The following is a 22,787-nucleotide window of genomic DNA, read 5'->3' on the forward strand; positions in this document are numbered from 1 at the left end:
GTGCTAATTAGCTTCCCGCTCGCTAATGCGGAAACTGCAGCATTGCGGGAGAGTAGCAGGGTCACCCACAAATGTCTTTTACTTTCAGTGAAACTGCATTGAGACACAGGGTAGCTACAGACCACCATGGTAGCTTTGTTTAGTCTCTATAAGTATTTTTAGAAATTTTGAATTAGTGTTTTTCATTGATTCCGCGATGCCCATTTTGTCCTGTTTTGAATAGGAATTCTCTGAATTCAGGATGTATCTTACAATCTGTGATGCCTGTGATTCAGTGAAATCTATCACACATTTCTCATTAAAAACTCCAAACTTCTGGTTTTACTTCAAAATCAGAACATGTGGCAATACTTGTCCTCATTCCTGCTTACATCTTTTAGCATGGAATGAACTCATCAATTCCCTTGGCTGATAATTAAGTCAAATAAATCAGTTTTGGGTTACTTGCCTGGCCTATAGATCTTAAGGCAACTCTTGATTTATTTCTTACCTGTTCTTAGGTACACGTATACATACACATACATTGATCTTGTTTTGGTCTTCCCTTTGCAGAAAGCAGAAAATGGAGATTTAAATTGGATAATACCAGACCGATTTCTTGCCTTCTGTGGACCTCATTCAAGAACCAGACTTGAAAGTGGTATGCGAATACATGGGACCAGTATAGTTTTGTTATTAAAAGTATCCATCCAGTATTTTCTTTTAAAAGAGGCCAAAGCTCGACTGTCTTAATTAAGTGTACTTGGACATTTTAGCACATCATTCTGCCTGGATTTTAACTTTTTAAATTTATTTTTTTCACAGTTATAATCAAACTGGTATTCAATCCCCAGTCCAGATACTGTTTCCACCCAGTTACAAGTGAAATTGTTATCCATTGTTTTCTTTCTGCATTTTACAGCATCTGGTGAATTTCTTTATGTAGGTTACCACCAACATTCTCCTGAGGCTTATATTCCGTATTTTAAGAATCACAACGTTACCACCATTATTCGTCTGAATAAAAGGATGTATGATGCCAAACGCTTTACGAACGCTGGTTTCGATCACTATGATCTTTTCTTTGCGGATGGCAGCACGCCTACTGATGCCATTGTTAAAGAATTTCTGGATGTTTGTGAAAATGCAGAGGGTGCCATTGCAGTACACTGTAAAGGTATGTTTCTAGTGTTGGTTAAGAAATGGTGGACGTGAATGTATATGTGTGTAGAAACATACCATACTCGTTTAGATTATATGCAAGGACACATGAAGATGCCTTTGTTTTTTATAGAGTGCTTTTTTTTCCTTTTGTGATTTCCTTTTTTTTCTTAAAACCACTTTATGGAGGTATGACTGGCATAAAAAGGCTGTACATACAAAGAATGCTTTTAAAACCCTAATTTCATATGGAAAGTATAGTAAATTAAGTTGTATTCATGGGTGATACTACAAAGGCTTATCACATTCACTTATTCATCAAATATCTATTCAGTGCCTACTTTGGTAGGTTCTGGCATATGTCAGTGAGCAGAGCAGACTCCAAGAGCTTATCTTTTGGACTTTATATTCTAACAAGTTGCTAGGCTTTCAGCAGCTAGAACAATGCTTGGCACTTAATAAATATTTATTGAATGAATGTGTAATAACACATTGTATGAATATACTAGGATTTATTTAACTTTTCTCCTTTTGTTAGTTAACTAAGAAGGCAAGGGATACATTTTTGTTAAGAAAAATCCAACACTGGGGAGAAGAAAAACTAAACAGCAAACCTGGGGAATATCAGAAATCTAATCTTGAGAGTTCACACATTATAAGATTCAAATGTCCAGTTTTCACCAAAAAATCTCAAGGAATACAAAGAAACAGGAAAGGATAGCTCATTCAAAGGAAAAAAATGAATCAACAGAAACTGTCCCAAAGAAAGACCAGATGGTAGACTTACTAGACAAAGACATTAAAACAACTGTCTTTTGTTGTTGCTGTTCACCACATGGCATGCAAACATCCCTGATCAGGGATTGAACCTGTGCCCCCTGCAGTGGAAGCTGATCTCTGCATCACCCTCAGGGTCATACTAACCTTCTTTTGAAGGATGAGCCATGCTTGCAACCAGTTACCTCTGTTGTCCAGTCCTATAGGATCCCTGAAACGTAAAAGCCTTCTTTTATTTCATCCTGTTTCTGTCCCCTTTAGTCCAGACTGGCAGTCTTCCAGTGTAATCCCATCAGTATTTTTAGCTTGTGCCGAGATGGCTGATTAAATCCATGGGTAATATCTTTATGGAGCTGATTTTTCAATCATACCCTTGGTATCCAGAACACAGTTTCTCACTTTTTTCAAAATGAATAGGCCTAGAATTTTCTAAATGTTTAGTTTCTCGTTCCTTTTTGCTTAACAATTACTTCTTCAATTCATCTCTCTCGTCTCACATCAGTCAGGAGAAACCAGGCTGCACCTTTAACACTTTGCTTATGAATTTAAATCTCCTTTGCTAATTATCCAAGGTTGTCACACAGAAGTTCTACCTTCCACAAAGCACTAGAACACAATTCAGCCAGGGTTTTTTTTGCCACTTTCTAACAAGGATTGCCTTTCTTCCAGTTTCCATGTGATTCCACTGGAATCACCATTAACGTCTGTATTCCTCCTACTAACAGCCCCTTCAAGGCAATCTAGGTTTTTTCTCTCTCTTTTTTTTTTATTTAACATCTTTATTGGAGTATAATTGCTTTACAATGGTGTATTTATCTAGGTTTTTTCTAACATGTGCCTTAAAACTCTCCCAGCCTTTAGAATTCCAATGCCAAAGTCACTTCCACATTTTTACATAATGTTTCAGTAGCATGCCACTTCACACAATCTGTATTAGTGGGATTTTTCCAGAGAAACAACTAGTAGGATGTATATATAGAGAGAAGGAGATTTATTGTAAGGAATTGGCTTATGTGACTATATAGGCTGGTGAGCATAAAACCTGCAGTGTGGACTGGCAGGCTGGAGACCCAGGAGAGCCAATGGTGCTGTTGAAGTCCAAAGGCTGTCTGGTAGAATATTCCCTCTAACTTTGGGAGGCAAGTATTTTTGTTCTGTTCAGACTTTCAACTGATTGGATGAGGCCCACACACACTACGGAGGGCAGTTGGCTTACTCAAAGTCTACCAATTTCATCCAAATACACCTGCCAGGTTGACACATAAAATTAACCATCACAGGAGGTAATGATACTAGTCTAGACGAGAGTAAAGGAAGACAGCAGGAATAGAGTGGGAAAAAAAGTCCACGTGCAAATAGGTATAAAAGTAGAGTAGAAAAAACAGTTGGATGAGGGAGAAAGTACAAGATTTTAAGCCTGTAATTTTGGAAAGATGGTGGTTCCATTAACTGAAAACCCAGAGTGTAAAACACTGCACTTACTGAGAATCATCGCTTAGAAAGTGATTTTCAATCTTGGCTAAACGTAGAATCATGTGAGGGATTTTAGGAATCTCTGTGTCCAGGCTGCATCACATACCAATTAAAACTCTCCAGTTGGGCTTCCCTGGTGCCACAGTGGTTAAGAATCCGCCTGCCAATGCAGGGGACACGGGTTCAAGCCCTCGTCCGGGAAGATCCCACATGCTGCAGAGCAACTAAGCCCGTGCGCCACAACTACTGAGCCTGCGCTCCAGAGCCCACGAGCCACAACTTCTGAAGCCCTGGCGCCTAGAGCCCGTGCTCTGCAACAAGAGAAGCCACCGCAGTGAGAAGCCCTTGCACTGCAACGAAGAGTAGCCCCCGCTCACCACAACTAGAGAAAGCCCGCGCACAGCAACAAAGACCCAATGCAGCCTAAAATAAATAAATAATAATAAAAACAAACAAAAAAACTCCCCAGTTGATTGTACTGTGCATCAAAACATGAGAACCGCTGTTTAGGGGAGCAGAATCATGGGAAGCTTTTTTAAAAAAATCCTACCTGCCCAACAAAATTCTGGAGCACATGACACCAGGTCTCATTGGTTTGTTTCTTTTCCTAGCTGGCCTTGGACGAACAGGCACTTTGATAGCCTGCTACATCATGAAGCATTACAGGATGACAGCAACCGAGGCCATTGCTTGGGTCAGAATCTGCAGACCTGGCTCAGTGATTGGACCTCAGCAACAATTTTTGATGATGTAAGTGGATGGAGAGCTTTTGTAATTCCTCAGGAACGCCCGGGTCTGGAAAGTGATGGGAAGTAGAATTTGCCTTAGGCTCCAGTAACAGCAGATAGCCTAGTAGGAGAAAGTTGTTTGTATGTATCTTTCTGATATTGTTACTTAAATACTGTAGGAAACAGGCAAGCCTCTGGATGGAAGGTGACTATTTTCGTCAAAAGTTAAAGGGTCAGGAGAATGGAAAACACAGAGCAGCTGTCTCAAAACTCCTCTTGGCTGTTGATGACATTTCAATCAATGGGGTCGAGAATGAAGACAAGCAAGAACATGAACTGGTAATCGAACCACCCCCATCACACTGTTGTCATTGCTTTAAGTGCTGCTGAGATCTTTTTAGGGCATGGAGAAAATTGTAGATACAAATAATAAAGCACATTTTGAGGGATTATCATCACACAGTTTTTTGTACTTATTACCCTCTCTAGAAACTTTTTAGTCAAAATAGTTAAAACAAGGTTATGTGTCCTTAAAACTAAAGTTTATTTTTTGTTTACTCACCAGGCACTGGTGATAAAAAGAGGTATGTGAAGTACACTCTTTAGATGGACCTCGTGACACCTCTTTCCCCCATTTTTTTCCTATTTCATGGTAGCTGATTTAGGGAACCAATTGTTCTCAGATGGGAACTTTAAAGAACCAAGAGTTTAGGGGGTAGCAGTACTATATTAAGTGGTGGTAAGTAGACTGTGGAATTTAAAAGAGAATGTTTTCGATACTGAAAACCCATTATGCCTCTTCACTGTCAAAATGTTTTATAACAAGAGTGCTATTGGGTTCTTTGTCTATGAAAGTCAACTTTTGGTTGTCTTGAATTGTGTCCTGTACCTTTATTTTGAAAGCAGCAAAATATTTTAGAGTTCTTCAGAATGTTGAAGTATATTTATGTGTGTCTGGGTATGATCTATATGGGTAAATGTAGCTGCTATGCTTCGCTGCATTAATAAGTACAGCTTAAATCATTAGCTCAGTGTTTTTCTACTTACACAGTACAGTGATGATGACGAAATCAATGCAGTGACACAAGGTGATAGACTTCGGGCCCTGAAAAGCAGAAGACAATCAAAAACAAACGCTATTCCCCTCACGTGAGTCTGATTTCCTTCGTGTGGTTGTAGTTATTTAATTTGTGTGTAAGGTCCTTCATGAGCATTTTTTCCTGTACATTTTCTCCATGGTTGCATGCCCATTATGCCACTTTGAAATGAATATCTACTTTGTTTAAAATCTAAGGGTGTTGCCTAAGAAGCTCTTAGTTATCCTTTGTTTATCTCTGTCTTGTGTTGCAACCTCGCTAGCTCGTATAGATAGGAAAGCACTATTCCGAGTGATTTTTCTCCATGGATAATAGCTGTCGACTAAAAAAATATTCACAGCCTAAAAGTTGAGAGTTATGTTTCATTTGGCGGAAATTTTTAGGACTTGAAGAAGCCCGGGAGGCAGCATCTCAAGTTACCCTGAGAGAACTGCTCCAAGGAGGCAAGGAGGGAGCCAGGATATATAGGAGTTTTGCAGCAAACGTAGTTTGAATGTCAAAAGATTACTGTTAATAAGAGAAAACAGATTCTGAATGTCAAAAGATTACTGTTAATAAGAGAAAACAGATATCCCAAGTTAAGGAATTTAGCACTTTTCTATGTATGGGAAGATGCAAGAGTCTGGGCTCACTGAAATCCTTCCTTTGATATGCACCTCAGCTCTCTGGGGCCAGTATCCAAGCTGAGTTTCCTCAGGGCTCACCATGGGGAGTGGGAGTGGCTGAAGTCTGATGGCTGCTAGATGGCAGGTGTTCTTTCCTTCCTGAGTTCCCTCAGGGCTCACCAGCTCATTGTTGGCTTGTGGCTATAATCACTGATGACCATGACATCCTTTGTTTACTGATATGACACACAGTATTCCATTTCTCATAAACATGTTACATCCTCAAGAGAGTGACAGCAGATATAAACTGTAGAATAACTGTAGATTTGTCCAGAGTTATTAAAATTGTGAATTTCTTTAAATTTACTACCGTATTACACATAATTTGTTTTGATATGGTAAACTTTAATTAGTGGTGACATGGTGGCTTAATGTCATATTATTTTAAGTCAACAATGAATTGATTAAACTATATTTTTGTATTAATTTTTCGTTGGAGGAATTTTTCAAGTTACAGAAGAAGGTTTAGTATGGAGATAGGAAGTTTTATAGTTATTGGGTTGTGTGTGTGTCCACTTATACTTGCTTCTGTAAGTGTTAGTTGGGATTCAATCTCATGGAACGTACAGGATTGTTAGAAAGATATATAGAATCAAAAACTTGACCATTGTACTTTTTTTCTAGGGTATTCTTTGTGTGTGTGTGTGGTACGCGGGCCTCTCACTGTTGTGGCCTCTCCCGTTGCGGAGCACAGGCTCCGGACGCGCAGGCTCAGCGGCATGGCTCACGGGCCCAGCCACTCCGCGGCATGTGGGATCCTCCCAGACCGGGGCACGAACCCGTGTCCCCTGCATCGGCAGGCGGACTCTCAACCACTGCGCCACCGGGGAAGCCCTCTAGGGTATTCTTTAGTAGATGCTCCCACCTATACCAATGGATTCCTTCCTTCTAGTACCTTTCATTGTGGGGTGGGTGTCAAATTTTGCATCGCCCCCCTTTTTTGGTGATGGAGATAGGTCATCTTAGTATTCAGTAAGCATCTTGTAATATGGCAAGGAACTATGACATAGTAAATGGTTATGGCAGAGAAGAACAGGCCTTTTTAATTAAAAGTAGTTCTTCACTGGTATCTTCTCATAATCTTAAAATCCAAAGTAGAATTACACTTAAGGGATGTGTCATCATGGGCCACTGCCTTGGGAGATTCTTAAAAGACCCAAAGTAAAGGAATGAGTTTTCCAAAATAAAATGTCATGTGAATGAAAGGCATCAGTATTGATATAGGCATTAATTAAGCATTCTCTTTGCTGTTTAGTTGTGCATTCAATCAACTAGAATGCTTTAAATAATTTATTTAATTCCAAATGCCATTTTGTTTTTAATTTCATTATAAGTCTTCATTTAAGGTCTTAATGGGTTTTTTTTTAGGTACTATTTTTTAAATTAGTTTATTTTTAATTTATTTTATCTTTGGCCGTGTTGGGTCTTCATTGTTGCGCACAGGCTTTCTCTAGTTGCGGCAAGCAGGGGCTACTCTTCATTGCGGTGCACAGGCTCTAGGCACACGGGCTTCAGTAGTTGTGGCACACGGGCTCAGTAGTTGTGGCTCACGGGCATAGTTGCTCCACGGCATGTGGGATCTTCCTGGAGCAGGGCTCAAACTCGTGTCGCCTGCATTGGCAAGCGGATTCTTAACCACTGCGCCACCAGGGAAGCCCTTAATGGTCCTTTTTATTTAGGAATAGTATAGTCCCTCCAAATAATCATTCTGAAGCCAATTTTAGACAGGAGGAGATAGCTAGTGCCCTAGAGCAGTGCTTCTCAAACTTCAGTGTGCATTTGAGTCTCCTGGGAAGCTTGCTAAAATGCAGATAATGATCAGTGGGTCTGGGGTACCATCTGATTCTGCATTTCTGGCAAGCTTCCAGGTGTTAAAAGATGCTACGGGTCCAGGGACCACACTTGGAATCACAAGCCCTAGAAGGTGGATGATTTTGTGGGCTGCTTTTAGTCATGTCCAGGTTTTTTGTTCTGTTTTTAAGAATCTTCAGCGTCAGTTTATTTCTCAATAGCTTGTTGCCTTCTGTTCAAAAGTCAAGCTGGGAGTCAGGGATGGGAATTCTGCTTAGTCAAAGGTTCTGGAGTTCGATAGGGCTTATAGGAAATTTTATTTTGTTACTCTGAGTCTGCTATCTTGTGAATATGTTTTATAAGAGTTCAAATCATTTGATGCTCCTTTCTAGAAAAATGAGACTATAAAAGTCTCTTCCATAGCTCATGGATTTGTGGAAACATAAAAGAAAACAATAAATGTAGACTAAAATTAGAAATATTGCTGGAAACCAGAAGATGACACTAGATGCTATGACATTTATCTTGGTATGTGAGGTTCCCTGGGATGGTAGTTGATGGATGGCTGAATGATAGTAACTAGCAAAGACCAGTGGAGGAAAAGACCAGCCTCTGTGCTATCCATTTGCTTAGTTATCTATTTACACCCCACCTTACCCTAAAAGGAGTAAAGAACACTGGCCCTTTACTCTGAAGCACTCTTGGCATTCTTGTCATGTGTTAAAACAATCTTTCTTTTTTTTTTTTTGGCCACGCCTTGCGGCTTGTGGGATCTTAGTTCTCCTATCAGGGGTCGAACCTGGGTCCTCAGCAGTGAAAGCATATTCCTAACCACTGGGACTGCCAGGGAATTCCCTAAAACAACCTTTTACTTGGTAAAAGTTAAAAAAAAAAAAAAAAAAGCTAGCTCCAGATTCCCTTTAATTGTAATTGTAATCCCCCAAACAATAGAATAGTCCCCAAACCACCCTCTTCCCATACACACAATTATGCGTAAACACCCTGGGAGACTTAAGATTAGTCACAGCAGATTTTCCTTCCTTCTCCTTCCTTATCCCTTCCTGCTTTTTCAGACCCTCTTTGCTGCTACAGTCTTCTCATTTTTGCTCTTATTTGTAGCTCTTTTGGCCCTAGAAGAGGAGGTCAACTGGAGATTTCCTTTCCTCCCCAAGTGTTTGTTGTTATTTTAGAAATATTTAAAAGTCCCCTGAGAGAGAGTTTGCAGCAGCAGCTTGGGTTGAAAAATCTAAATTCAATTCCTGCCTCCTGATTTTGACCCATCTGTCAGCGTGGACATGTTATTTTGCTTCACTGTTGGTACTTAGCCAAATGAAAATGTTAAGAGGGAAAGTTAATGGAAAATATATGAGTACTGGTGATTCTTAAAAGAAAGTTATAGTACATAAAGTAATCCAGTCATTGGTGTCTGTTTTACAGTCAATATTTGGGGAGAATTAAGTGTTAGGAATTGTAAAATTAGTTTTTTTTGTTTTTTTTTTTTGCGGTACGTGGGCCTCTCACTGTTGTGGCCTCTCCCGCCGCGGAGCACAGGCTCCAGACACGCAGGCTCAGCGGCCATGGCTCACGGGCCCAGCCGCTCCGCGGCATGTGGGATCCTCCCGGACCGGGGCACGAACCCGCGTCCCCTGCACCGGCAGGTGGACTCCCAACCACTGCGCCACCAGGGGAGTCCAGTAAAATTAGTAATTTTGTCAGAGAGCTTGTCTGATCCTGACTACCATGAGGACAGGAAATTATGTAGCACCATGATCTTGAAGTGATCTTCAGGACATGATGGCAAGTATATTATTGTCTGTGCCAAAACAGATTGTGTAGATTTTGTAACTTCATTCACGCTGCCTATTTTTCTGCATTGTGCTGATGATTTCTGCTAGGTTTATTAGGGACAAAGGAAATGATGCATGAAGAGTGGAAGCACATCCTATGGGAACAGGTAAAAATACAGATATAGTTAGCCTTGAAAATCCCTTAAAACCACCTTTAACAGTACAGTGTAGGTGGGTGTGTTTCATCGTTGAAAAATAATTCTCATGCCAGGAGCTTTACTAGAGGAACAAATGAAAATCTATAAAGCAGACACATGCCTGTGTCAGTTCAGGGCTTTTTTTGTTTGTTTGTCTGGTTGGTTTTGCCTCCTTTTTCTCTGTGATTTGGTTTTCTGTGTGCATATTATGCTTTTTGAAGAATTTCAACCACATAGCTATGACTCTAATTTCAGTATCATACAATTAAGTTAACATGGGGTAGTTATCCAACTAGAGATTGGGTCTAACCTTTCTTTACCAAATATGAAATCGGTTTAAAACTGAAGACAGCATTTTTTTCCAACGTAAAATGGCAAAATTTGATCCCTGTTTCCTGCTCCTTTGCATCGCAGGGTATCTAAAATTCACACGTGGCTTTATTTATTTATTATTTTATTTATTTTGGCTTCCCAATTTGAACCTGTTCTTTCCCCTTCGCCCCTTTCCAGATGTTCCCTAGCTGTGCTGACCTCTGCACTGTGTAGTGTTGTCATCTGGTGGATTGTTTGTGCCTACATTCTCCCCATCCTGCTATTCTGTCTCGATGGTTTAAGAACACAGTAGCCATCAGGACCCTTGACAGATAGCTGCTGTGTAAGTGTCCCATTCCACTTCTCTACTAGCGCTCACCTCTGGTGTCCAGTGTGTTTCTCATGATGCATGTTTTTCTCACTATCAGTTCTTCTAGCTTTGTTGATTTGCCTTTTTTCAAAGGTTCTTATTCTGAATCTTTGCACTTCATGGGTTGGTGGCAGGGAAGGAAGTCTTCTCTGTTACTTTCATACCAGGGATATTAAAAGTAACACGCTTCGTTTAAGATGTGCTTACTCTTAACAGATTTTTCTTATCAAAAATGTATAGTTAGTTTGGGGTAATTGGGGTGGTTTTCTTTCAATCAGTTGTCTGTACAACTTTCCTCTGGTTTTCTAGAGTAAATATTGTTAATATATCCTTTCCAACCTAGCAAAAAGAATTTTCCCGCTGGTTTTCTGCTGTTAGTAAAGACTTTATTTTGTAGCCATGAGGTCTAGTGAGCGTTGCATCCTTTTTCACCTCTGATTCTGCCATTGTACACGGTGCTCTCTCAGCAGGCACCTGCTTCCCTAATAAATATTCTGTCTTGAGTATGCAGAATTTTCTCCACTACCTCGTTTCACTTCCTCCCCTTTAGGGAATACAGTTAAGTATAGTTTTCAACACTTGGTGTTGAATGAAAATAGGAAAGCAGAGAAAACTGGAGTCCTTTGTTTATGTTTGTGTTTCCACATGACAGTCACTGTGCTCCTTTTTCCTTCCCACTTTCCTCCTTTCCCAAAAGTAACCAGAATGCTTTTATTAGGTTAATAGAGGCAGAATTTGTATTCTCTTGATATCTTTCGTCATTAAATGAATACCTTCACAGTGAAGAGACTCCTTTTCTGCAGAAGAATGTGACAAGAAGCTTTCCCGGGAACATCATGTTAAGACCAAGAGCACAGAAAGGAGGGTGTATCCTGTGAGACTGTGGTTCACCATTACCCTCTTATGTCTAGGCTGCATTCTTTTTTCCTCTGAAACATTTTCTTTAGCTCAAATTTTAAGAATTTCTTGTCTTGTTCCAACTTGGACTTGGGGGTTATAAAGGAATACAAAAGTGCCTTCTAGGATCTCCTCCAAAGTAAAATTCCATTGCAACCAACTCTAGTACTTTGTGGTTCAGTGACTGTTTTCAAATGGCTAGAAAAGATTTAAAAAACTAGCAGATGCCATTCTTTTCAAAATCAAGGAAAAGCTGCTTAACATGAACCTATATATGACATTTAAAAAAAATCTTATTAATAACAAGCTTACTACATAGGCACATACACTATGTTTCTGATACGGATTATCCCTTTAGGTGTTTTGTTCCTTTACTTCTCTTACCGAGCCTAGATTTCACACATTTGGACTCAGGGCCATCACACACTGCATAGATTTATCCTTCTCAAGCTATTCCGAGTGGCAATTTCAAACAGGTGGAGTCATTGCTAATAATGTTTAGGCGCTTCATGATTGTATTATTTCTTGCAGGGTAAGTTTAAAAATGGTCTCTATCAGGCTCTTTTCTTTTGAATATTCTCTGTAAGACATAACGTTTTTTGTTATTACTGACATTTGCCATTGTATCTCTAGCCCAAAGCAGAGTATTCACTTTAGCCTGCCCTGACTAATTTGGAATTTACAGAAACAAAAGCTTTCAACAATAACAATAATGTGAACAGATATAATCCTTATAATTATCCTTTGAGGTGACTACTCATGGGCACTGATAGGTTGTTTCCTGGCATGCCTGGAGAGCTTCCCTATAACAGCACTTCACACGCTGCTTCAGACCTTTTAGACAGTGGGAAAAGCATCTCTGCAGGTTGCAGGGCCTCAGGCCCATCATTTTGCAGGCTCTTTTTGTATCAGTGGTGGACAACCAGTGTAAATAGTGCATGGCTGCGCTGATGGATTCTCTTCTTGGAATGAACATTTATTTTCAAAGTACTTTGTGACTTGACAGGTGAGAGACCTGGCTTTTCAATTTTTTGCTGTGCCTCAAGTTGCAGATATCCTTGTATCCAAAATCGGAAAATATTGGGCCTCAAAAGATACTGCAGAGAAGAAAACGAACTCTAGTATGGGCAAGAGATAGAAGGTAGGACTGAGGGTTCTATCAGGAAAAGATGGAAAGGAGAAACGACATTTGCTAAATGTTGTCCTGCAGAGCCGTGTGATTGGCCTAGTGTGCAAGGTGGGGGGTAGTGAGTTCCCACATCCCTGTGGCAGAGTGAATACTTCACACGTTTACTAGCTTCACCCACCTTAGGGTGTTAACTTGTAGGATATCTCAGGTAATAACTAAGTGTAGTTGCTGTGTTTCCTTCCCACTTTATTGATGCATAACCTACAGATGTAATAACTGCTCTGTTTTTAATGTAAATAACTGGTGACCTGAATCAGTCACCAGTTTGCATTCCAAATTTCTAGCATGCTCTCATTTTCAAAATTGCACATAAATTATTAGCTATTAATAGTATATTACTTCCCATGAATTGTTTATACTAATTTTATAGAGAAATAAGTACTTTTAAAAAGATGTTTCCTATCAGCCTAAAATATGATTTAGCAGTAATTTCTTGTTTTGAATAGTATTTAAACATAATAGCTAACTTAAGAAATCAGGAGGTAAATTTCCTAAGCAGGCAGTGTATATTGGCTCTTGTTTTTTCCCTCATATTAATGATTTTACAGTGTGATGGTTGATACTTTTGACCATAAGTGGCCTCAAATTATTTGAAAAGTAGTTGTTGTATTTCAAAAAAAAGCCAACAGGAGTCTCATTTTCTCCATTTGTAAAAAATGGAGATAAAACTCATGAACCTCACTGAGTGGGTGAGAGGCCTCGGGACAGTAGAGGCAGCACCAAGCCCTGGGCCTGGGCCTGGGCCTTAGAAATAGCAATGGAAGCATTGCAGTTTGTTTCCGTTTTGTTTTGTTTTTTTTAATGAAAAATTCTAGACTCACATTCTTAACAAAGACAACTAAATATTTCCTCTTCACTTTATACAATCAGAAAGAATTTAAAAATAAATCCTTGTTTTCAAGGAGAGAATTTATATGCCAAGGGCCGTTGGTACCCTCTTCGATAATATAATTATGTCTGCATATACATTTTCTATTTTGTTAAAACAGTCAGCATTTAGGGTGATAAAACTTTATCAGAAATCCTGAATCAAGCATTGGCTCATTTACCCAGGATCAGTTTCCCTCAGTGAGATTGAAGGCCTGATTCATAAGGCTTTCAGAAATGTTTCTTGGATAAAGAGAAACAGCTGGGCTAGGAGTTCCCCTCCCTCAGCATTCTACTCCTCTCCCCCAAATGGCTCGAAAACTACTGGCCTCCAGACTTCTGCTCTGGTGCAGTACAACCCATTGTTTTTTTAATGATGAGAAGTTAGTATTTTACTAAATGTTGAATATCCTATGGTTTGAGTAATATTAAGATTATAAGAATTTACTACATTTTAAGGACCTGGCTTTGGTTATTAACTAATGTGGTGTTAACACAGGCGTAGGAGGTAGGACTGGCTGCTAGTTCGTTGTAATGCTTTCTTTTTATGCATGAGCTGGGTTCTCATAAGTTGTTGTTGGCTATCTCACCCTTATGTTTGGATATGAGAGGAGAAAGCTTTTTAAAGTATTTTCTCTCACAGATAAATGAAAGTTGAGTATATGTAGATGTGTATGTATGCAGTTCAGTGTTTTAGTCATTATCTCTTGAAGAAAAGAATTGCTTGTAAAATTTTTTGGTGTTTTCTGCTGTTGTCCCTCTGACAATTCAGTGAGGAATTTTAAAACACCCTCTACTTATGAACAGGTATTCTGTGTGGGCTTTATCTGAGGGTGTTCTTTCTGATTCATGAATTTGCCTCCTGGGCAGTCTACTCCCATAGGTACTCAGTTCTTGGAGATGTAGAGAGTTTAATTAAATCAAGTTTCACAAAATTTAAACAGCTTCACTTTAATCGTACTGGGTGACTTTGTGAGTGGTTGTAAGCCAGCCCAAAAAATTCTGTTTGAACATACTTTTAAAATTTGAAATGTTATAAAAAATTACTGTTGATTTGATGTCAATTGCTTGTACTTCCAGCTCTGAAGAGTGAATACTGTATATATATTTATATTCGTATTCTTTAGAATTTGGGGTTTTTAAATGATTTCTTGTTTTCATGACTAGAATTCTGAGAATTTATTTTTACTTTGGGGCACAAAAATTTGTCTTACTGATTGATTTCTTTGGTGTGGGAATTGCTTGACATGCCAGGTCATTTCATTTTCCAAAAGCAAAGTTCTTTGGTTATCTTTGTGTAAACCTTCATAGGGAAATGAGATGCTTTATTTCAAAAGACCTTGATGTAAAAGTGTGTTTCAGATTTTTTTCTGGCAAATGTGCTTATGGAAAATCCTGTCCGTTCTCAAGAAAATAATTTGCACTAAAGTGCAAAAATGCCTTCCTCTGTCAAGTATTTGCAAATCGCTTCAGTGAATATAATGTTATCTTTTTCCAACTGTTTTCAGAGTAATTCTTCAGTCCAGTGTTCAGAGCTGTAAAACATCTGAACCTAACATTTCTGGCAGTGCAGGCATTACTAAAAGAACCACCAGATCTGCTTCAAGAAAAAGCAGTTTTAAAAGGTGAGAAAAGAATCCTACTCTTCTGAAATGTTCTAAGCATTGGTTTTCCAGTTTAATCTTCTGGAGATAGAAATGAAGACAGGAGAAAGCAGAGTCCCTGTGGTAGGAAATTAATCAAAAATGTTTCACTTGTTCATCATCTAAGAAAATCTGGACCATTTTAATTTGGGGCTTTGTTTTGTTTACAGAGGTGATTCTCAACACTGGAAATGTTGTCTCTGGGTCATAATATGGGAAAGTTGAGAATGCTGTACTTCTGAGTTCTTAAATTAAGAACTTCCAAAGCTCTCTGTCAGGACTTGGAGGAAATCTTTCTGTCTGTATATCAGATCCAGCATAATTGTTGGAGAATTAGTTGTAAATAAGTGTGATGGTGGAAAAATGAGAACTCCCGTGAGTTTGGGATCCTTCTTTACCTAGCGACTATCCTCTTGGCCACAGTCTCTATATACCCAAGGGCGCTAGCCTTTTCACTTTCTGGCCCAGCATCTTTCACTTCCTTCATTAATAGAGGCTTTCACAAAAAATTGGACATGTTCTGTGACCAAATCCATTACTCACCATTGTTTTTGGATGTTTATCATGAACTGAGACATTTCATTTTTAACATATTCCAAAAACAGATCCCCTTTTAGGGGAGAGCAGATTGCCCATTTCCTATCATCTCAGGAGGCATAGGCAGGCAGGCACCTTTTTTTGTGTTTGTGTATCTTTGCCTTGAGCTGGCAACCCGTGCGGTCCTGGGCATGACAGTACCGTGCTCGGGACACAGTGTTGTCTTATAGAGACCACGAGCAAGCTGAAGATAATCTGAACCAGACTTTAAAACGTCCTTCACAGTTTTCCTTGCTTCTTTTTGGCTTCCCTGCCCTCAGATCTTTGAGGCTTTGGGCCTGCGTTGACCTTCAGTGCTAAGGTAGTCTCCGGTGCAGTCCCACGGCAGCCTGTGTCCTGAGGGACTCACTGACAGTCTAGAGAGCTCTGTGTGTTTTGCTTTTGTAAGGAACTGTTCCATTCTGCCACTCTCCTTCTTTGCTGATTCTTTTGTACAGTTTTACTACAATCTTTTACTTGCCAGAGAACGTGATAGTGCCTCAATACAAGTATTTGAGAATTGGGCACTGACTCCTGATTGTAGGGTTTAAAACTTTTCATTAGAAAGGTATCAAATATTCATACTCTTTGTACTCTAATTCACTGAGAAGAATATTAGAGAAATACTGACAGAAAGTCAGATTTAGGTACATTATAACATAATATCAGAAATGTTATTTATAATAGTAAGAAATAGGAAATGATTGATGAATTCCGCCAAATGAATCGAGAGTCATGTTTTCAAAGGAAAGTTAATGACCTGGGTTAATTGCTCATGGAGCAATAAGTGAAAAGGGCGACACATAAAAATTATGAAGTATTGCTCTAATTTTGTAAATGTAAAATATACTTTATATATATATGTGTGTGTGTGTAAAAGTGTATAGATGTGTAAATATTTATAAGCTTAAATATTTATAGATGTGGACATTTCTGTTGGATTGGCCAAAAAGTTCGTTCGGGTTTTTCCGTAACATCTTACCAAAACACCCAAAGGAACTTTGTGGCCAACCAATATATATGTAGAGAAGTAAGATAAAGGAAAAATATGCCGTAACGCTAACAGTTCTTCCAGTTGGTAGGGCATTTGGGGATTTTTTCTCTTTTTTTCTATCATTTTCTTTTTTTTCTAACTTTTCTACAATAAATGAGGGGAAATGTGAGTTTTTTTAAATTTTGACACTTTTATGGAAATTATTAAAAATTCAAATAAAGGGCCTGCTGTTGATGATAGACATGTTTTGAATGGACATATTCTTTTCAGACTTTTATCACAGCCGGGTGTGTTTTGCACATTTAATTCTGCTTTCTGCTTTTCTGGATGGCGCTCTGCAGGTTTCAGAGGAGTTGGCTAGAGTCCTGGAGCCGGGACTGCACTTGCCTGGTCATACGTTCCTCTTAGGGTGTGGCCGTATGGTAGTTTTTCCATCTAGGTCTTGTCTAGTGATCTAAACTTGTGCTTCTCAGCAGAGGTGGTTCCTGGTTGCGGTGAGCATCTGCCTGAGGTCCCTGGACTTGTTGCTTTGAGGGCTCTAAAGTAGAGTTCAGACTGAATAGCTTGACCAAATATTGAAATGGCCCAAAGAAAGCAGTTTTCAGGCATTCGGGATAGTGCTGAAAACCAAAAAAAACTTCTTTTAAATTCTGAAATGGACTTTCAGAGATTTGGAGGGGCAAAGAAGTAAAACAACGAGAGTTAATTGGGCTTCACAGTGCTTCTAACCATGCCCTCCATGCCGGGTCTCCTTTACCTCTTTCTGGGCTTTGACCTGTATTGGCATCACCTTAACTGTGACCACATACAGCTCACCAGAGAAAGGCAAATACGTTATGCACAGGTCCCATTCCCTGCTTCTAGGAAATAACGGGAGTCGGCACCCAAGCTGTAGCATGAAGTTTTTGTCCTATGGGATAGTATTCGTTTGTGGTTGGAGGGTAGTGAGAGAATTAACACAATTGCACATAATCTGATTCAGGACAAAATAATATGAGCTAAGATTGTTGAGTAATTTTAAAGTATTGAATAGAAATCTTTTCTTTGAACAGCAGTACACACACACACACACACACACACACAAAATAGTACACCATTTTTGCACCATTTCCATGTACATTCATAAACACTTGCAAGGCACCAGGGTTGCCAGTCTGCCGTTATTCCCATTTGTGAGGCCTTCTCTCTTGCAGGTTGATGTTGTTTGTACGTCATCATCATCTCTATTGAGCCATAGAGCTTGACCTTTCATTTCCATGTTCTATTCTACTCTTTGAGGCTTTCCAGGATGAAGACCTCACCAACATTCACTTTCCATTGATTTGGCTCTTTTGATTTTTGACAGTTTACTGAGAGGCTTGACATCTTGGAAGAACTTTCCCACAAACATGTTAAAAGAGCAGTTATTTGGAGACTGAAAAAAATATGAGTGTTGTCATAAGTATTTGGTGCTGGGAAGAATTGCCACCACGTTTCTCTCATGGCAGGTGACTGATTATTCTCCCATGTATCCGTTGAACATTAGCCACATCTAAGCTTAAATCGTGGGTGACAAGCTCTGCTCTGGCCCAGCTGTGGCAGTTCGGGCACGGAAACACTGGAGCGTCTGGTGGCGGATGGGGTGCTGAGAGGAGTCTGTGTAGCACCTTCCTCATCCCCTTTCTTAAGTCCAGAGAAGTAAATTAATGGGCTTCTACACCTCCCACTTCCTGTTAGAGCTAGAAACCCATTTTAATGTTTCTGTTTTAATAATTAATCCACTGAAGAACCAGCTAAATAGAACTGGCCCATTTTTCAGTGTTGTTGTATCAACTCTGAAGAGCTCCCTGAGAATGGGTCTCGAACATTTCATCATCGAGCCTCCGATTGAGAACCTGTAGCCACCTCATTTGATGTCATTCAGTTCGGTTCATGTCTTTACACTGCTCACCCATTGAGTGCATGTTCCTGTAAGCTTATACTGTTTCTTTGGGGCAGTCTTTTGTTTTTTAAAAAAAATTATAACTTCATTTGTTTTCTAAGAAAACTGTCATGTATAAGTGCCTTTTTTATTCCAAGTTGCATCATTGGGAACCATCACTTTCTGCTCCACCTGCCAAACCAAACGAATGTTCATTGCTTTGGGGCATTTTGTACCTAATTATTCATAGTTTGGAGGAAGATAAATGCTCAGGCTCTTTCTTCAGCCTCTGAAACCATGAGTCTCTTCACAAGCCCTTCAGTTGGCGTAACTACATTTAGGACTTCGGCTTTTTAAGTCTTCTCATTTGTGACGTTTGCCATCATCATACCTGTCACTGCTTCTTCTTCCTTAGAGTCTCAGATCTCAGTGTCTGTTCCATCACCTCTGGGCTTTAATTCTTTGTCATTGCCATTATGTTTAAAAACTATATCACTGTAGAAGCCCCAGAATGTTGTATCTAAATACTCTTTTATGCTGGTTACCTCTGTTCCTTTAAAATATTAATCTCCCTTTGAAATTTCAGATACTTTCCCTCTTGGCTCCACCAACTAACCTGGACCTTTATACTCAGTTCTCTATTGGGGTCTCGGAAAACTAAATGTTTGATTCGGATGAGCTGCTCTGATAGAGCACCGTTATCATCATCCAAGTGAGGGTCACCTCCAGTTTGGAATTGGTTTCTCTCTTTTCTTTTGCTTTAGTTGTTCTCTGAAAGTTGCTATTTAGTTGAAAGTTAAAGTGATCAGCTGGGGAAGGAAAGAAAGGAGGTAGGGTGAAGATCAATGTAGGTCCATTATTCACGAACAGAAGAGGGTCGGCGGCTGTCCCCTTGCAGCTGTGCAGCAGTGCGGAGCAAGGTGGGAGCAGGTGCGGGGTGCCTGCTGCGCTCTGCTAAACTGGAAACTGCGTGCTGTGCCCCAGCTTTTTCTGTGACCGACTTCTGGCTTTGGAAATAATCAAGTAACACTTCTTTATCTTTTCATTCTTTCCACTTTTCCCACAGCCTGATTCCTCAGAGGGAAAGAAGGAAAAGGAATGCTTTGCAACAAATGCCCTTAATGGCATTATGGTACTCTCATTGCTCGGCCGCTTTTGCACTCCCTTCTTTTTTTATTGTTTTTTTCTATTGTTTTTTAATTTTTTGCAGAACTGAACCTTTTTCTGCTCTGCCTCTTCTCTCCTGTTTGTCTTTACTTTATGGTTGATATTGTACTGTCTTTTCCAAAGTATCTGTCATTAAAGAATTATACAAAGTGTATACTTTTTAGCATGTCAATATTTTTATTATGTTGCCTTCCTTGTCTTTGATAACTACATATGGGACACTTAAAAGCCTTCATGGTAAAATCCTTTTTTTTTTCCCCCTGTAGTCCCTCCATTTCAAGGACTAAAACAGTCTTGCGTTAAGTAAAAACCTGTGACCAGAACTTGAAGGAAGACTCTAGGAACAGAAAACTACAACGGGACTTTAGCACAATTTATTTGGAAACAAAACAGAATTGCAAAAGCCTTAGCTGCTTTCCACCTAAGAAGTTTATTCAATGAAGAAAATGTCCACTGGAATTTAAATAACTACATGAATTTGGGTACAAGTGAATGACTTGAAGAGGGCCCAACTCTCCTTCTATAGAAATGTCTTTAACAAAAAAAGCTGTTGTAAATTAGTCTCAGGTGTAAATATCAAAGCCCTCTGTTATCAGGAGAGCTGACTAGTCTGTGTGGTGCACGTGTGTCCCTGTGATGGCAATCATTTTAGCTGCTGGCCTTCAGAAGAATTGAGGGTCTGATGGAGGTTTTTTACTTATTTATTTGCTGTTCACCCTGTGTCAAAATTTATAAAGATAAAACAAGCATTACTGAAATGGTACTTTCTGTAATTTGATACTGTTTGGTTTAATCACCTTCACTTTAGTATTTGTAATACTGTTATAATGTTAACTCTGTTAAGTACCCAAGCTGCTTGTCTTCCACCAAAGAGTGCTTTATTAACAAGAATCTGTGAAAACCACATTTGAAGGCTGTTGCATGTTGCGGTACTTTGGTAACCTAAAACTTTCAAGAGAATGTTAATAGTAGCTTTAGAAGACTCAGGAGGAGAAACTGGCTTCAGAGTTGGAAGACTGTTGTTAAGTCGTTCGTCTGTCATTTCGAGACTGAAGAGTGCCAAGGCTGCCCACTATTTGGTTGCCCAGTCAGACAAATTAAAATCATATTTCCTTCCATGCAGGAAAAAACCCCACACTGTTGGTGTTTCCCCTGGAAACAGTGATCCCAAATAATGGTGACTTTTTAAAAAAGTTACTTTGTTAGGGTCTTTCTCTGTAGCATTGTGGATTTTTTTTTATTATGTGAATGACCTAAGGCCATTCACACACCCTTTGGTTTCAGTGACAGTTATTCGTATCTGGATTTCAGTTGTTTGTAAATAAGAAACTCACTGTTGCCTTTGGTTAGGGAATACAACTAAAAACTCTTTGCAGAGTGCCTTCCCCCTCAACCCCACAGAAACACAGCAGAGTCTGTAATGTAAAACAATCACAAAACAGAATTTATTTGCTGCTAAAAAAAAAAAAAAAAAAAGTGGGGCCCCAAAGAAAAAAATATTTGTAATCATCTTGGTTACCTCCATAAGAAGTGAATGGTTTAGTCATTGCTAACCAGTGTTTGCCTGTCCTAGTTTGGAGAATGGGGAGATGATACAATATTAAAAGGCAAAATGCCTTCACGTTATAAGATGAATGAATCAGGTCAGTAGGCAATTCCATTTTTAAAAATCTGCCTTTTTAATACAAATATGAAGAACAAGGAATGGTTGGAATAAACAGATTAAAGTCTGCTAATGCAGAAAGTAATTAGAAGACGGTGGATCTATTTTAGTATTTACTCTCTTGGAGTAAATTGTAAGGTTGCCTAGTTTTGAGGGGAGATGGAAGATGCCATTGTTTTTGGCCAAACAAGCATTTGTTTGAGGTGCTCCTCATTGGGCACCATGAGGGCCATGCCAGCTTTTTTCTGAGGACTAGACCTCAGAAAAACAGTGTTTTTCTATCCCTGGAAGTTCATAAATACAAAGACCTACTTACCTGAGGGAAGACAGCTCTTCATTAAGCTTTGAGTGGGAGGGGAAACCTTCTGTTTGCTGTGTTGGTCTGGGAGATGCTACTAAATATTCAAGCTGTGCCCAGGCATTAAACACTGAATTCTCAGGGCAACTGTTCTTTCCTTTATACTTTTAAAGGCCATCTCCTACATAAACAATCCCGGTAGTTGTGAAAATCAAACTTCCGTCTGAACCGTTCTTGCCGGTCAGAACAAGTAAATGTGCCGTCACCCTCACAGCGAATAAGCCATTTGGTGTCTCTTGGGCTTCAATGTACCTTTTGTTTTACAAATTGCCTTTTTGTGTGGCTGCTCAAGTTTCCAGCTAGAATTGCTGTCACTGGGGTTCTTTCTAAAAATCCTTGTATTTGACAGGCTCACTGAAATTAGTCATAGCCAACTAGTCATTTGTTAAAGAAGCCTTCCTTGGAACACACACAATTTGGGATAGTGTTTCAGATGGATTGTGTACAGCACAGTGTTAAATGTACTGGGGACATCTAGAATCTCGGAAGTCTCTGGATCTGATTGATGGAAAGTTCTTCCTGCTGTGAATAAAAGTAGACTCTTCCCCCGGCCCCCAACTGAAACTTTAACATACCCAAGAATCTTCTCAGATTCTCAATTTTAATTTGTTATAGAAGATCTTGTTGCTATGGAATATGAAACAGGGCATGTCAGATGGAGAGATTTCTTTAACTTCAGAGCCTTAAATAACTTTGAAAGTACACCAAGACAGTTTCCATTGGAATTAAAATTAGAAATGAATATTTTTAGGTGCCCTTGAAGCTTTCTGGGGACTCAAACCATCAAGAGTTAGGGACAGTCCAAAAGAAGGGTGGTCTGCCAAACTGGGTACCTAGACATATAGACAGACTTCCATTATGTAATGCTACAGAAAAACTAGAAATCCCTCTAACCTGTCGGTGAAGAGGGACGGATCCTGAGCAGTGCCTCACTAAAACAAGCAGCCTTACTTGTCAAGATGTAGCTGCATCTAAGCGGCCCGCCACTCTTCTAGTCTCCAGAATTTTTCTGCTGTGAACTCGATCCTCTGAGCCTGTCCCCCACCCACTTCCTTCCCTGCCCTCCTCCGCCTCTCACAGGGGTGATTTCTACCTCTTGGGCCCCGACAAGATTGAAGGAGTCCCCACGTGTTCTCATGAGTCCCCAAGTGTCTCCCCTTGGGTGAACCGTTTGGACCATCTGGTGTTCTGGGCCG

At 39.6% G+C, this 22,787-nt stretch overlaps 1 protein-coding gene across 3 annotated transcripts in view; it reads left to right on the forward strand.

Moving 5' to 3' along the window:
* CDC14B (cell division cycle 14B) overlaps positions 1 to 21,046 on the forward strand; it is a 99,250-nt gene extending 78,204 nt beyond the window's left edge. Inside the window, exons 8-14 of one of the 3 annotated variants that reach the window (XM_029203223.1) lie at positions 553 to 640; positions 926 to 1,156; positions 4,002 to 4,140; positions 4,298 to 4,457; positions 5,170 to 5,267; positions 10,166 to 10,308; positions 11,035 to 11,583. In XM_029203223.1, the coding sequence (XP_029059056.1) occupies positions 553 to 640; positions 926 to 1,156; positions 4,002 to 4,140; positions 4,298 to 4,457; positions 5,170 to 5,267; positions 10,166 to 10,280 (831 nt within the window). In that variant the 3' untranslated portion in view covers positions 10,281 to 10,308; positions 11,035 to 11,583. Of the gene's footprint in view, positions 1 to 552; positions 641 to 925; positions 1,157 to 4,001; positions 4,141 to 4,297; positions 4,458 to 5,169; positions 5,268 to 10,165; positions 10,309 to 11,034; positions 11,584 to 14,798; positions 14,916 to 19,836 lie in introns of those variants that run through there. The other 2 variants (XM_029203225.1, XM_029203226.1) reach the window with 2 other exon arrangements.
* Positions 21,047 to 22,787: the final 1,741 nt, after the last annotated feature.

The sequence above is a fragment of the Monodon monoceros genome, unplaced genomic scaffold, assembly GCF_005190385.1.
Source record: "Monodon monoceros isolate NGI ecotype Baffin Bay Population unplaced genomic scaffold, NGI_Narwhal_1 Super_Scaffold_5, whole genome shotgun sequence".
In the NCBI taxonomy this organism is placed as follows: domain Eukaryota; kingdom Metazoa; phylum Chordata; class Mammalia; order Artiodactyla; family Monodontidae; genus Monodon; species Monodon monoceros.